General features: G+C 42.9%; 1 protein-coding gene across 1 annotated transcript; it reads left to right on the forward strand.

The window, feature by feature from the left end:
• The first annotated feature begins 6,150 nt into the window (after positions 1 to 6,150).
• On the forward strand, positions 6,151 to 11,738 carry SMIM23 (small integral membrane protein 23). Its single transcript, XM_033178618.1, has 4 exons — positions 6,151 to 6,331; positions 10,874 to 10,925; positions 11,100 to 11,167; positions 11,398 to 11,738. Exons 1-4 carry the CDS (start codon positions 6,227 to 6,229, stop codon positions 11,608 to 11,610), a joined length of 438 nt encoding a protein of 145 aa, XP_033034509.1. The 5' UTR covers positions 6,151 to 6,226; the 3' UTR covers positions 11,611 to 11,738.
• Positions 11,739 to 11,958: the final 220 nt, after the last annotated feature.

The raw sequence follows: 11,958 nt of genomic DNA on the forward strand, positions 1-11,958 counted from the left end.
ATTTTATTAACTGTTCAGTACCTGCATACATCTGAGTTTGCAATGTTTGTTATAAATACAAGTCTTTCTTCTGTGGACTAAAGGCAGGCACAAGACCCAGGCTAGGACTGGGTTCTGGTTTCAGGCCCAGGTTGTGAGGTCTTTTCCCATAATTCTCAGTCTCCCCAGACATCCTTTCTTCTCCCCTCCAGCTAGCCAAAAACGCCTCCTCGGGTCCTCTTCCTTCCGTAGTCCCCGCCCACTCCTGTACAGGCTTGCCAATTATGTCATCTCTATCAGTTTTCTGGATAGACTTTTCATATAAACTCTTTGCAATCTTACATTACTGGGAGAATTAAATTCAATTGGCACAGGGGCAGCCCATCAAATACTTGGAGAAGGGAGGAGGAGAAAAGGAGGGGGGAGTGGGAATGAAGAGAGGAAGGCAGGGAAAGAGGGAGGGAGGAGAGAAAGGAGAGAGGGAAAGAGGGAGGGAGGAGAGAAAGGAGAGAGGGAGAGAGGGAGGAAAAGAAGGAGAGAGAGAGGGAGAAGGGGGGAAGAGAGAGAAACTACCTGAGCTTCCAGTTTGAGGTAGGCACCATCCAGTTAGTTCTTCCCGTTTAGCCCTCCCAGTAACCCCGTAAGACACACATTATTATTATTGGCCTCACTGTTCAGATAACTGAGACTTAGAGACATGATGTCACTTTCCCAAGTGAATGTTACAATGATACCAGGATTTGAACCCAGGTGTGTTTGGGAGACAGGACTCAAGCACAAAGCACTGCTTGGTCTCCACTTATTAGGTTTGGGGCAGATTTCTCCCTTGGCAGAGTGTAATTTTTCAAGTCTGATTAGTTATTCCCCTGGAAATCTTTATTCATTCACACATTTCCATTCATTCCCTGCCCCCCGCCAACTCATGCTCACATTGACTTGCTCCCTAATTCCCTCCTTCAAAGTCCTCTCTCTCCTTTCTCATCCTCTCCCTCTTCCTTTACTAGGAAGTGTGGAGCACCCAGTGCTGTACTGACCCTCTGCCAGTCCCCTGCCCACACCAGCTACTGGGCCAGTTCTCTGAGGGCCGGATGGGGAAGCTCTTCCTCCCTCTCCTCCCCACCCTGAGACCAAATCCTGGAAGCTCTGCCTTCCGAAGGAGTTTCCTGGAAGAATTTATTGTGTTTCCTAGAAAAATTACTGTAATTCATTACTTTTTTGTGTGTAACTATAAATTTTTTTACTGTAATTCATTACTTTTCGTGACTGTAATTCATTACTTTTGATGTGCCATAATTAGCTTAATGAGCAGTCCTTACGTGCCTGCATTTGACATTTCAAATGTGTCCACCAGATAAAGCCCAAGAGCCAGCAACTGCATGGGTGCATGCAAGACCATCAAGATGATGCAAATGGCCTTTGGAGGGCCCTCAAGTGGGAGGCAAGAGAATTGAGTTTGGTACCTCTCCTTGGACTGTCTTGGGCTGGACTCTTTCTTTCTCTGGTCTTGAATCTTCCTAGGGAAGGAGCAGTATCTCACGGCCAAGAGCCAGGGTGCTGTCACCAGAATGGTGCAGTCCAAATCTCAACCCTACCTCTTACCAGCTGAGTAACTTTGGGAAAGTGACTTAGCCACTCTAAGCTTCAGTCTCCCCATCTGTAAAATGGAGACAAAAGTACGATTTACCACCTAGAGCTGTAATATTTGTATGGTGAACCAATGCATGTAAAGCACTTTGCACAGTGTGCAGTACTTAGAAAACTCTCAAAATATCTTAGTTGCGCATGGTAATAATACAGGAGTTAAGAAGAAATTAGTCAGACAAAGAGGGTGTGGAAGTCCTCAGTAAGGTTTTCCTTTTCATGAAAAGCAGCCCCCCAGTTATTTTCCTTTCTGACAAAGAGCAGCCTGTAAAATCGAGCTGCAGACATAGAGGCTGCAGTTGTGCCAATCATGTTCAAGATGGCACCTCCATCTTCCCTTCTCTTTGTCTACCACGTGTATAGTAAGGAGCAGACAAGACAGCCCTGGCTAAAGGGAAAGTTCATTTGCATAATAAGATTAGGGTGGGGCAGCTAGCCTTCCCCACGCTAGGTAAATATCATACCTCATGGAACCAAACTGTGAGCCCTGTGTAAATCATACACCACCTCCACAAGCCTAACTGTGAAATTCTGCTGCAGCCATCACTGGCTGGTCTTGTCCTCTGAGAAGTTCCCTCTCAATCTCTCTCTGGAGCTGTTTTTCTTTCCCCTTTTTTGCCTATTTTGTGTGTCCGTATCCTAAATTTTCCTGGCATAAGACAACGAACCCTGGGCATTTACCCCAGACAACATAGCCACTTTAGTAATAACAATGAAGATATGCAGAGTAAGAGGCAGAAAGCAGTGGAGATTGTATGAAATGCCCCACGCGCCAACCTGGGATAGTCATGGAGTTGGAAGTGAGAGGTGAAGTCAGCTGGACTTCCTGGGTCCAGTGGGGACTTGAAGAACTTTTCTGTCTAGCTAGAGGGTTGTAAATGCACCAATCAGTGCTCTGTGTCTAACTAAAGGATTGTAAATGGCCCAATCAGCCTCTACAAAATGGACCAATCAGCACTCTGTAAAAGGGACCAATCAGCACTCTGTAAAAAGGACCAATCAGCAGGACGTGGGTGGGGACAAATAAGGGAATAAAGCTGGCCACTCCAGCCAGCAGCAGCAACCCACTGGGGTCCCCTTCCACTCTGTGGAAGCTTTGTTCTTTTGCTCTTCACAATAAATCTTGCTGCTGCTCACTCTTTCGGTCCACACCTTTAAGAGCTGTAACACTCACCACGAGGGTCTGCAGCTTCATTCTTGAAGTCAGGAAGACCATGAAACCACCTGAAGGAACAAACTGTGGACACAGAAGGACAGGAGAGAAGGTGGTTATGTCTGATATTCAAAAAGTCTAATGGAACTCTCACATCTGCTTATGCACAGTGAAGCCACGAAAGGCAAGAATGACCACTTTCTTTGTTTTTAGCTGAAACTACATTAACTCCTTGTGGTAAACGAGAAGACTTTGGAGTTAAATAGACCCATACTAAGGCAGGGTATGTGCCACTGAGTAAGGAGATTAACATTCCCAACAGAAACTAACAGCCCGGGCCTTGTAGGGCAGTTAGGAGGATTAGATGAGGTAACATGTGGAAGGCACTTACTCTGGGTCAGGCGCACAGTAGGTACTTTGTTCATGACACCCACTAATTCCGATAACCTTCCCTAGCCTCTCTGGACCTCGGTCTCTTCAAAACGTAAAATCATACCACCTGCTTTACTCATTCGGCAATATTTACTGAGCCAAGTACTATGATTACAAAAATGTATTCACCAGACACAGTTCCTGGCCTCTCAGAGCCTGCAGTTTGAGATCGTTCATTATTCATCCTTTCAACAGGTATTTTTACTGAACATTTACTATGTAACGGGCTGCATAAGGGGCATCAGAAATGCAATGGTTAGTAAGACAGATTTAATTTCCCACTACCCGCAGAATTATAGCCTAGAGAAGCTGTAGTAAAATAATCTAGTGAAATGCCTAGCGTACAGCAGGCCTCCATATATAAGTTATCTGGGTGCCAATCAGAAGCTCTGTATGTGGAACTTTGGTAAAGTTAGTTCACAAAATGTGGAACATTGATGATTTCTTAACACATGAAATTTTTTTGGTACATGGGAGCTTTTAAAGTATAAGGAAAGTCCAAAGAATATGAAATATTTAGGTATATACCCAACAAAACATGTACAAAAGCTATATCCCCAAAATTACAAAGTGCTGGTTAAAAAACAAACAAAACAGAAGACCTAAATAAATGAAGAAGTATACTGTGTTCGTGGGATAGAAGACACCACAGAGTAAATATGACAATTCTCCCCAAAGTGATTCATAGGTTTGATGCAATTCCTATCACAATCCCAGCTGGCAAAGTAGTTTGTTGACTAGATAAGCTTGTTCTAAAGTTTATATGGAAAGGCATAGGCCCTATGAGAGCTGAAACAATCTTGACAAAGAAAAACAAAGTAGGAAAAATCACTTTACTTGCTATTAAGACTCACTGTAAAGCTACAGCAATCCAGACAGTGTAGTATTGATGCAGGGATAGATACATAGATCAATGAAACAGAATACAGAACAAATGGTCCTGGAGCAACTGGACACCCATAAGCAAAAAAAAAATGAACCTCAAACTTCACACTTTATACAAAAATTGATTCCAAATGGATCATGGGCTGAAATAAGAAGCGTAAAGCTATACAACAACAACAACAACAACAACAACAAATCTTCAGAACCTAGGGCTAGGTGAAGAGTTGTTAGACTTGCCACGAAAAAGCACAATTCATAAAAGAAAAAGTGATAGATTGGATCAAAACGTTTTAAAACATTTTCTCTGCAAAAGTTCATGTGATGAAGTTGAAAAGATAAGCTACAGACTGGGAGAAAATAGTTTGCAAACCATATATCCTAAGAAGGACCAGTATCTAAAATGAGCAAAAAACTGTCTCAAAACTCAACTGTAGCAAAACCAACCCAATTAGTAAATGGGCAAAAGACAGGAACAGATATTCCACTGAGGAGGGGGTGCAGATGGCAAATAAGCTATTATGAAAAGATGTTCAGGCAGGGCATGGTGGCTCACTTCTGTAATCCCAGCACTTTGGGAGCCCGAGGTGGGAGGATTGCTTGAGCCCAGAAGTTCAAGACCAGCCTGGGAAACATAGCAAGACACTGTCTCCACCCAAAACAAAACAAAACAAAAATTGCTTGATAAAATTTTTAAGAAAGAAAAGATATTAAACATCATTAGCTATCAGGGAAATACACATTAAAACCACGAGATGTTTCTAAACACCTATCAAAACAGTTAAATTAAAAAATAGTGAAAACAGACATTGGTGGGGATGAGGAGAAACCAAATCACTCATACACTGTTAATGAGAATGTACAATGGCACAGCCATTCTGTAAAACAGTTTGACAATTTCTTATAAAACTATCATGCCATGATGCTATGGCCCAGCAATTGCACTTTCAGGTATTTATCCCAGGGAAATGAAACTTACATTTACCCAAAAACATGTACAAGAATGTTCATATCACCTTTACTCTCAAGAGTCAAAAACTGGAGGCAGCCGTCTTTTGAACATGTTTGGAACATGTCCTGAAGGATGGCATACGCATATCACAAAATACTACTCAGCAGTCAAAAGGAATGAATACTGATACATGCAACAAATTGGGTGAATTTCCAGGAGTTATACTATTTTTTTTAAGTCAATCCCCAAAGGTTAACTACTGTTTCGTTCCACTTATGTAGCATTTGGAATAAACAAATTTTAGAAAGAGAGAGCAGATGAGTGGTTTCCAGGAGTTAGGGGCAGCGTGGGTGGGGTCGGGAGGCAGCAGCCATCACAAAGCAGCACAAAGCCCCTTGTATTTTGAAATTCTTCTGTGTCTTGACTGTAGTCGTAAGTGCACAAACCTACACAAAATTGTTTAGAATTAAACACACACACACACACACACAAATGAGAACAAGTAACACCGGGGAAGTCTGCGTAGAATTGGTAGAGTGTGTCAATGTCCACATCCAGGCTGTGATCTACTGCAGTGAGGCAGGATATTACTGTACCATTGGGGGGAAGCCTTGTAGAGGGTGCACAGGATCTCTCTGTATTGTTTCTTACAACTGCATGTGAATCTACAATTATCTCCATACATTTTTCAATTAAAAATAGCTTTTATTTATTTATTTATTGTAATTTTTAAAAAATAGAGACATGGTCTCGCCATGTTACCCAGGCTGGTCTCGAACTTCTGGACTCAAGCAATCCTCCAGCCTCGGCCTCCCAAAGTGCTAGGGATTACATGTGTGAGCCACTGCACCCAATCTATTGTTTTTATATTTTAGAATTAGTATTTTTATTAAAAACTTGCAAATATAGAAGAAAATAATCAGAAAAGTCATCATTCTGAAACATAATATTTTGATGCATTTCTTCCCGATCTTTGTTTTCTACACTCATATGAAAAATAAAAGTGAGGGAAGGGACTAAAACTCAGGGTGGTGGGAAGGTGAGAACCTTGCTGTCCCCACCTTCTGTGACATCAGAACTCAATGTTTGCGGGATGCAAGGTGACCACAGGTGGGGGAGGGGAAGGGTGCCCTTCTGCCTGTTGAGTGAGGGGACCTTGGTCCACCCAGGCAGCCAGATCTGAGTTCATGGCAACCCAGCAAGTGGGCAGCAGGAGGCGGGTGGCCACAGAGCGGGTGGCAGCCCAGCTGCTTGAACGGAGAAGGGACAGCCACTGTGATGACAAGAAGCAGGTGAGGCCAGGCCAGGTACATGCTGCTTTCCTCCCACCTGGGCTGCTTTTGCCACTCCAGACAGACTATAAGGCCCTCGAAGCCCGGGATGAACCTTGGACCCAACTGTCCCTGGATCCTACTCTGGTGGAGCACAGCTTAGGGGCTTAGGCACTTCTTGGCGGGGCCGTCACTGACACTGTCTTATTAAATTCTCAGCACTGCCAGCAGAAAGTATGTTCCAGGAGGACTGGGCTTTTTGTTGAGTTTCCCACTGAATCCCTAGTGCCTAGCATGGTGCTTGGTGCCTAATAGATGCTGAATGGGTGAATGAACTGAAATAGGATAATACTCCTGAACTGGAGAGCTCCTGGAGGATTCATTCTCAGGGCTGAAATTCAACACTCACGTGGGATTTCATCAAAATGGAAAACATTAATGCTTGCTGCACACAGCCTGGTGCATCCACACCCCATCTCTTAGATGCTATCAACCTCATTCACAGAGGGTAAACTGAGGCCCAGAAAGGCAAAAGGGCCATACAGCTGGGACATAACAAGATTTGAAAACACATCCGTCTGATTTGAGAACCCCCTGAAATCAGGTTCATCTGCTATAAGGATCCTGAGCAAGGGATTATTCTGAGGATAAGAAGAAGCTGTGGGCCGGGCGCGGTGGCTCAAGCCTGTAATCCCAGCACTTTGGGAGGCCGAGGCGGGCGGATCACAAGGTCAGGAGATCGAGACCATCCTGGCTAACACGGTGAAACCCCGTCTCTACTAAAAAGTACAAAAAACTAGCCGGGCGAGGTGGCGGGCGCCTGTAGTCCCAGCTACTACTTGGGAGGCTGAGGCAGGAGAATGGCGTGAACCCGGGAGGCGGAGCTTGCAGTGAGCTGAGATCCGGCCACTGCACTCCGGCCTGGGCGACAGAGCGAGACTCCGTCTCAAAAAAAAAAAAAAAAAAAAAAGAAGAAGAAGCTGTGGAAGGGTTTTAAGCAGAGCAATGAACGAATCAGCTCTGCTGTCTCTGCTTTCAAAAGACTTGTTCACTCATTAATTTACTATACAGGCACCAAGTGCCTCCTATATGCTGGACCTTGTAACACATAACAGGGGCCTTCATGGGCACCCATCATGCTGCGGCTTTTCCTAAAAGGTGTTCCATAGACACCAGACCCCAGGAATGCTCCTTTTAGAAACATTCTTTACAGAATTCTGTGGCTTGAGGAAGGTTGCATACCTTCATCCCCTCCTGAAGACTGACGCTGCTCATTCACGTAAGGAAGGCTCTGAGAAGTCCTTCAACAAAGAAGTCTGCTTAGCTTTGTTTACCACAGCATTTCCCACCTTGATTCTACCAGAGTCCCATTGTTTCTTTTCTTTTCTTTTTTTTTGAGACGGAGCCTCGCTGTGTGGCAAGGCTAGAGTGCAATGGTGCAATCTTGGCTCACTGCAACCTCCACCTCCCGAGTTCAAGCAATTCTACTACCTCAGCCTCCCAAGCAGCTGGGACTACAGGTGCCCGCCACACCCAGTTAATTTTTGTATTTTTAGTAGAGCCAGGGTTTCACCCTATTGGACAGGCTGATCTCGAACTCCTGACCTCGTGATCCACCCACCTCAGCCTCCCAAAGTGCTGGGATTACAGGCGTGAGCCGCCATGCCCGGCCTGCTTCTTTTTTGAAAGACTTTTCAGTGTATTTCAAAATCCGTTTTACAGACAAAGAAACTGAGGCTCAGAGAAATTATTTGGCTCAAGCCCCAAGACGACACAAGCAAAAGGACTCAAACTCAATCCTAGTCCATGTTCCTTCCTTTGCCTCCATGCAGCACAGTATAGAAACCAGCAGCAAGCATGCTGGGGAGGAAATCAACCTGTAAAATGCGTTGATAGAGGACTGGTGAGACACAAAGAAGGGCTTCCAGGCCACGAAAACTCATCAGCTATTTTAAAGATTGTGACAGTTAGTGTGTGTCTTCCATGAAAAGATTCCTAAGGAATATTGTTAAGAAAAGAAAAAGGACCCTAATATTAAATGTACAGTGTGATGATTTTGCATTGGGTGTACACACAGATCAAACTGTAGAACATTTCTCGCACCGAGGGAGGCTCTTTCGGGGCTCCGCCCACCTGGCATCCCACTCCCATAGCAGTGATTCTGATTTCTGTCATCATAGCTGAGTTTTCTATGTTCTTGAATTTCATGTAAATGGAATCATACCATGTATACCTTGGTGTCTGACTTCTTCCACTTATCGCTGTGTCTGTGAAACCCAACCAGTTGTTGCTATGTAACGTGTTTATTTTTTTAAGTTAATGATAATATAGTTGCTAGTATTATAAAGAAAATTATCTGGGGAAGAGACAAGTTAGACAAATCTTTCATCTTCTTTGTTTAGTACTGGGTCTAAATGTTACTTCACATACTTGGGTGTCTAAGAAATTTATTCTTTTTTTAAGGCAAACTAAATCTGACTCAGCCACAATCTAGTGAGTTTGGGGAAAATCGGATGTCGGTCAATATGCACACACACACAAACACACACACACACATATTTGAAAAACACGAAAACTTTAAAAGCGTGGTCAAATTTTCCACATTAGCAGAAAAAGAAGAATTAAACTCAATAGTATAAAGAAATAAAAAAGACAAAATCAGAAATTAATTAAATGTAAAGCAGACAAACAATAAAATTAACCATTTTTAATTGGTAAAATTAAAAATTGGAAAACTTTTAAATAGACTAAACAAAAAACATACATAGAAAGAATACACAAATTACCAATATCAAGAATGAAAGAGGTCTCTTGTTTCCTCTCTTGACCTCTTTTCTTTAAATATATTTTTAAAAAGAATTGAAGAGGATTATTATCATGACTCTTACAGGCATTAAAAGAATATTAAGGTAATATTAGGAACAATTTGATGCCGAAACATTTAGGTGAAATGGATAAATCTTCCTGGGCAGTACAATTTCCAAAATTGACTCAAGAAGAGTCTTAATAACTGATGAGTTATATTGTTTCAACCAATAAATTTTGTCGATCATTTGAGATGAAAATAATACCAATCTTACACAAATTATTTTATAAAATAGAGGAGAAGGGAGTTCTTACCAATTCATTTTAAGGGGGTAACAAAACCTTGATACCAAAACTTTACAAATGTACAGAAAAAAACAATTTTTTTTCTTTGAGACAGAGTCTTGCTCTGTCACCCAGACTGGAGTGCAGTAGCGCAATCTTGGCTCACTGCAACCTCTGCCTCCCAGGCTCAAGCAATGTCCCTGCCTCAGCCTTTTGAGTACCTGGAATGACAGGCACCTGCCACCATGGTCAGCTAATTTTTGCGTTTTTAGTAGAGACAGGGTTTTGCCATGTTGGCCAGGCTGGTTGTGAACGCCTGATCTCAAGTAATCACCTCGGCCTCCTAAAGTGTTAGGATTACAGGCATGAGCCACCATGTCCAGCCTAGAAAAAAATTTAAACCAATCTCTTATGAATGTAGATGTAAGAAATCTCAACAGAATAGTAGCTTGTCAAATCACGCGATATACAAAAAGGCTAGCTAATGCATCATGAACAACTAGAGTTTACTGAAGAAACTCACTTGGCTCAATATTTAAAACACAACACAATTTACCACAAAAATGGGGACATGTATAGTGGCTCAGTGGGTACAGAAAAGTCAGTGGGGGTTTCTTATAAAATTAAACATACATTTACCATATAACCCAGCATTTGCATTTTTGAATATTAACCCAAGAGAAATGTGAACATATGTTCATACAAGGATTCGTATATGAGTGTTCACAGCACTTTTATTCATAATAGCCCCAAACTGGAAACAACCCGAAGGTCCATCAACAGGTAAAGAGACTAATTGTGCAATATTCTATGTTCATATAAAATAAATACTCATCAATCAAATACACAATATACTCATCAGTACAATTGAGCACAAAAAATGGAGGCATTTCAAAAACGGTATCTTAAGCAAAAGAAACTAAATGCAAAAGCACACACACTGTGTGATTCCACTTATATAAGGTTATGGAACAGGCCAAACTACTCATAGTGACAGAAAACAGATGAATGGTTCTCTCCAGGCAGGGCAGGAGTGAGAATGGAATTGACTGCAAAAGGAAACTTTCGAAGATGATGGAAACGTTCTACATCTTGATTGGGGTGATGGTCTACAGGTATAGACATTTATCAAAACTCATCAGACTCATCAGACTATATATTTTAAATGTGTTTTATTATATGTAAATTATATCACAAAGAAGTTTGATCTTAATTTCAAGATCGATTAAAATGAAAGATGTTTAAATGAGAGAAAACACAAATTCAACATCAGTGAGTTGCCATGTTATCTATTTCTTCGAAGTTTGGGAGTTTTGTAGTAAGCAAGTGTGACTTAGATAACTAGAACAAAAATTAAGCTCAAAAAACTGTCGTATAAGCATGCCCATGCCTGGCCCTTTGTGATGGAAGCAGGGGGACCTGAAGAGAATTCATCCTCATGTTTTTCCTCCTCCTCCTCTTCTTGCACCCTAGACACTGTTGGCATTGCTGATCTTGGTGCTGTACTTGAGCACAGGGATATCGGGTGAGCATTCTGGAATCTGAGAAAGAAGGAACCAAATCCACATGGTTGCTTGTTAAGGAGACCTCCATAACCTGCCTTCTCCTACTGACCCTTCATCACGCTGGGCTGACTAACCATGTTTATTTCAATTAGTGCTCATTTGCTCTTAAGAGGTGATGTTTGTGCCTGTTTCAGGAAGCAGTTGGGAGGTGTCAGAAAGGATCAGAGAATGTAACTACTACCAGAATCTTGTGGTTTCCCAGGTAACATATCCAGCAAGGTACTGAGGTGAGGCAATCTGGGAAGGCTTTCCAGAGGCGGTGTCATTGGCAACATGGGTCATGAAAGATAAGTAGGAGCTGGCCAAGTGTAGAAGGTGGGTACTATGAGCACGATGAATAGCACGTGCAAAGGCCCAGGGATCTTTTTGAAACCAGCGGGGGTGGGGAGGAGGGTCCTATCTGAGAAAGTCACTTCCATGTCTGCCTTCCAGGGGCTTGAATATCAGACTGATGAGCCCTTGGAAGAACCGATAAAGACCATCAGGAACTGGCTGAAGGAGAACTTGCATGTCTTCTTGGAGAAGTTAGAGGAAGAGGTGCGAGAGCTGGAGCAGCTAGTGCAGGACCTGGAACTGTGGCTGGACGCTCTTCTGGGAGAGCCGCACCTGGAGGAGCACTGCTCCACACATAAAAGTCACATGTGAGGGGTGGGCCTGGGACCTGGGGGGAGCACAAAGGTGGGGAGGGGTTGCCAGGGATTTCTCTAAGCAGGGCAGAGGTCTGATTCTTGAAGTTCCAGGCAGGCAAGAAAATAAAGTAGTTGGGAAATGAAGTCCGCTGTTCACATTCATTAATGCTGACAGAAACAGCCTTGGCAGAACACCAGAGCCCGGCTGAGCTATTCTCCCTGGCACCGTGACATGGCCCCCTGGAACAAACACGGGCTTCAGAGCCAGCCATGGGTTCAGGACACTTCTACTTTCTTGAGACGTTGTGTAACTTTCCTTAACCTGAGACTCAGTTTCCTCACATATAAAAACCAAAGAAACACA

This window comes from Trachypithecus francoisi, unplaced genomic scaffold (assembly GCF_009764315.1).
Source record: "Trachypithecus francoisi isolate TF-2019V2 unplaced genomic scaffold, Tfra_2.0 Lachesis_group2, whole genome shotgun sequence".
In the NCBI taxonomy this organism is placed as follows: Eukaryota; Metazoa; Chordata; class Mammalia; order Primates; family Cercopithecidae; genus Trachypithecus; species Trachypithecus francoisi.